Source organism: Amphimedon queenslandica, unplaced genomic scaffold, assembly GCF_000090795.2.
Source record: "Amphimedon queenslandica unplaced genomic scaffold, v1.1 AMPQUscaffold_9645, whole genome shotgun sequence".
NCBI lineage: Eukaryota > Metazoa > Porifera > Demospongiae > Haplosclerida > Niphatidae > Amphimedon > Amphimedon queenslandica.
Window position 1 is genome coordinate 1 of NW_003550083.1, and position 2043 is coordinate 2043.

The window sequence follows — 2043 nt, forward strand, 5'->3', positions numbered from 1 at the left end:
GACAGCAGTACCTCATCCAGCAGAGACGACTTAAGGAGAAAGAAGCAGCAGCTGGTGCTAAGAAATAAAGGAAGGGGAGGACAATAGTAATTATATGATTTTGTTTAATAAGAAAATTGTTAATGATAACAAAACTGTGTGAAATACATATTGACAGCAAAAATATAGGACAGGCAGCATTGAGTCCGTGTCTCTAATTATGCATGCAAGGCTTAATTCTTAACATTTACAGTCTGTCCAAGATAGACAGATAAAGTAGCATACGAGTACAATAAATATAAGTAGCAATACATCTGTTTTGGTAAAATATCCATTCTTGTTTGTCCTTTCAGTGCCAGTACTATCAAAATCAGCTTCTCTTTTATACTTGCTTTGACGTGATAAAAAATCAGAGATAGCTTCACAAACCAAACCTAACTCGAAATCATCACAAACTTCAACAATCTTTCCCCATGTAACATTTTCATTCTTCTCTATCCACCTGTCAAAAACAAGGTAGAGTTTTGTTTCTATATCTAATGGACTATAAATCAGGTCATTGACTTCAACCTTTAATGCTACCCCAATGGTTACGAAACGATGTGCAGCTCGAAATTTAATGAATATTCTATGAAGATCGGAAATTTCTGGCTTCTTTTTAAGATCTGTTTGGAAACTTATATTAACTTTGTAAAATAATGTGATTACCTTGTGCATTAAATTGCGGTCCAGGGTTTATTTCAATGTCTCCAGAAATGAGGTGAATGACAGTGATAAACATCATAATGTGCATCATGTCATTAGCAAATCCATGCGAACAGCTAAGCAGCATTAAAATCATAATAACTGAGATGACATTGTATCTGATATTGTATTCTCTTTGAAGCAAAAGGCACGTTTTTATCTAAAAATTAAAATGATTATATTTATTATGGCCTGGCCTGTGGTTTACTAAAGCTTACTGCATGTAATATTATATCAATCAAAGATTCGCAATGAGACGATATAGGGCGATCAGAGTTGAATATGACATGGACATAATCTGAATGTTATAGAATTATATTGTTGATTGTACAGACTATATCATACCTGTCTCCAGTTGCTCCATTGACTCGGCTAGCAGACTTAACCGGCGAGCTATTGCCGCGGCAGCCTGAATCTTCTCCAATTGACCTTCGTTGTCTTGATCGAGGTCTCCATTGCTATTCTCTAAACGGCAGAGGGTTACTTTTTTGGAGCAGAAAAAGACATAATAAAGTAATAGATCCAGTTACCTTTAAATGAGTCAAGGCAGTTTACTCCATCAACGATTAGGTCCATAATGACCCCCACAAAAGCTACTGGCTCCTCGGCCAGTAGCTAAAACTATACTATTAGAAATCAATGAAGTCTAATGTATTAAGTAGTGTAGCCCGCCCACACAGGCAAACAAATTTGCACGAATATTTTTATTATCTTTCCTGTGAACGACGTTTCTGATTTGCCATTCCAGTGGCTCCAAAGTCCAAACAGTTGCAGACCTGGGAAAAGAATGATAAAGGTTGCAATTTTTCACTTTTGAGGCTATAACTGCTTGCTCTTCTTACAAAACAGCAGAAAGTGCATCGAACTCCATTGAAAACTGTGCAACAATACCTCCACATCGTGACAACAGTGGCCTGCAAGGTTGGACTCAAAAGTTTAGCATCCCTTCCAATTTATATACATTTCAATGTCAGATACAATCTAGATCTACATCATCTGTGGCTGTGCAACCATAGACATTACAATCCCGCAATAACCTCATCATGACAGCAACATTATGTCATCATGATCACTACAGTACGAATTAAATAGAAACTACATCTCAAAAATAATAATTGCAACTTCTATGTTTAATGAAAGCAAAAAATAATTCATAGCAAATTAGCAATATTGTTAATTTGTTATCTATATCTACTTTAATTATTCTGACAAAAACTTTTCAAGTTTGTCTTTTGCTTTGCCCAGTTGATCAGAATAATCATCACAAAGCTGCCTCAATGTATCCCAACTGATATCTTTATTGGAATCAAACCACCTCTC

The 2043-nt window shown here is 35.8% G+C and overlaps 1 protein-coding gene across 1 annotated transcript; it reads right to left on the minus strand.

The window, feature by feature from the left end:
* Positions 1–43: 43 nt before the first annotated feature.
* On the minus strand, positions 44–1361 carry LOC109590695 (uncharacterized). The gene is made up of 5 exons (XM_020006579.1): positions 1254–1361; positions 1069–1206; positions 942–1021; positions 688–883; positions 44–644 (listed from the first exon to the last, which is right to left on the minus strand). Exons 1-5 carry the CDS (start codon positions 1297–1299, stop codon positions 220–222), a joined length of 885 nt encoding a protein of 294 aa, XP_019862138.1. The 5' UTR covers positions 1300–1361; the 3' UTR covers positions 44–219.
* Positions 1362–2043: the final 682 nt, after the last annotated feature.

Coding starts and splice junctions, on each gene's coding strand:
- LOC109590695 (XM_020006579.1), bottom strand. CDS start 1,299: ATGGACCTAATCGTTGATGGAGTAAACTGCCTTGACTCATTTAAAG. Junction 1,022..1,068: donor AATGGAGCAACTGGAGACAG/GTATGATATAGT, acceptor TATAACATTCAG/ATTATGTCCATGTCATATTC. Junction 884..941: donor TTGATATAATATTACATGCA/GTAAGCTTTAGT, acceptor TTTAATTTTTAG/ATAAAAACGTGCCTTTTGCT.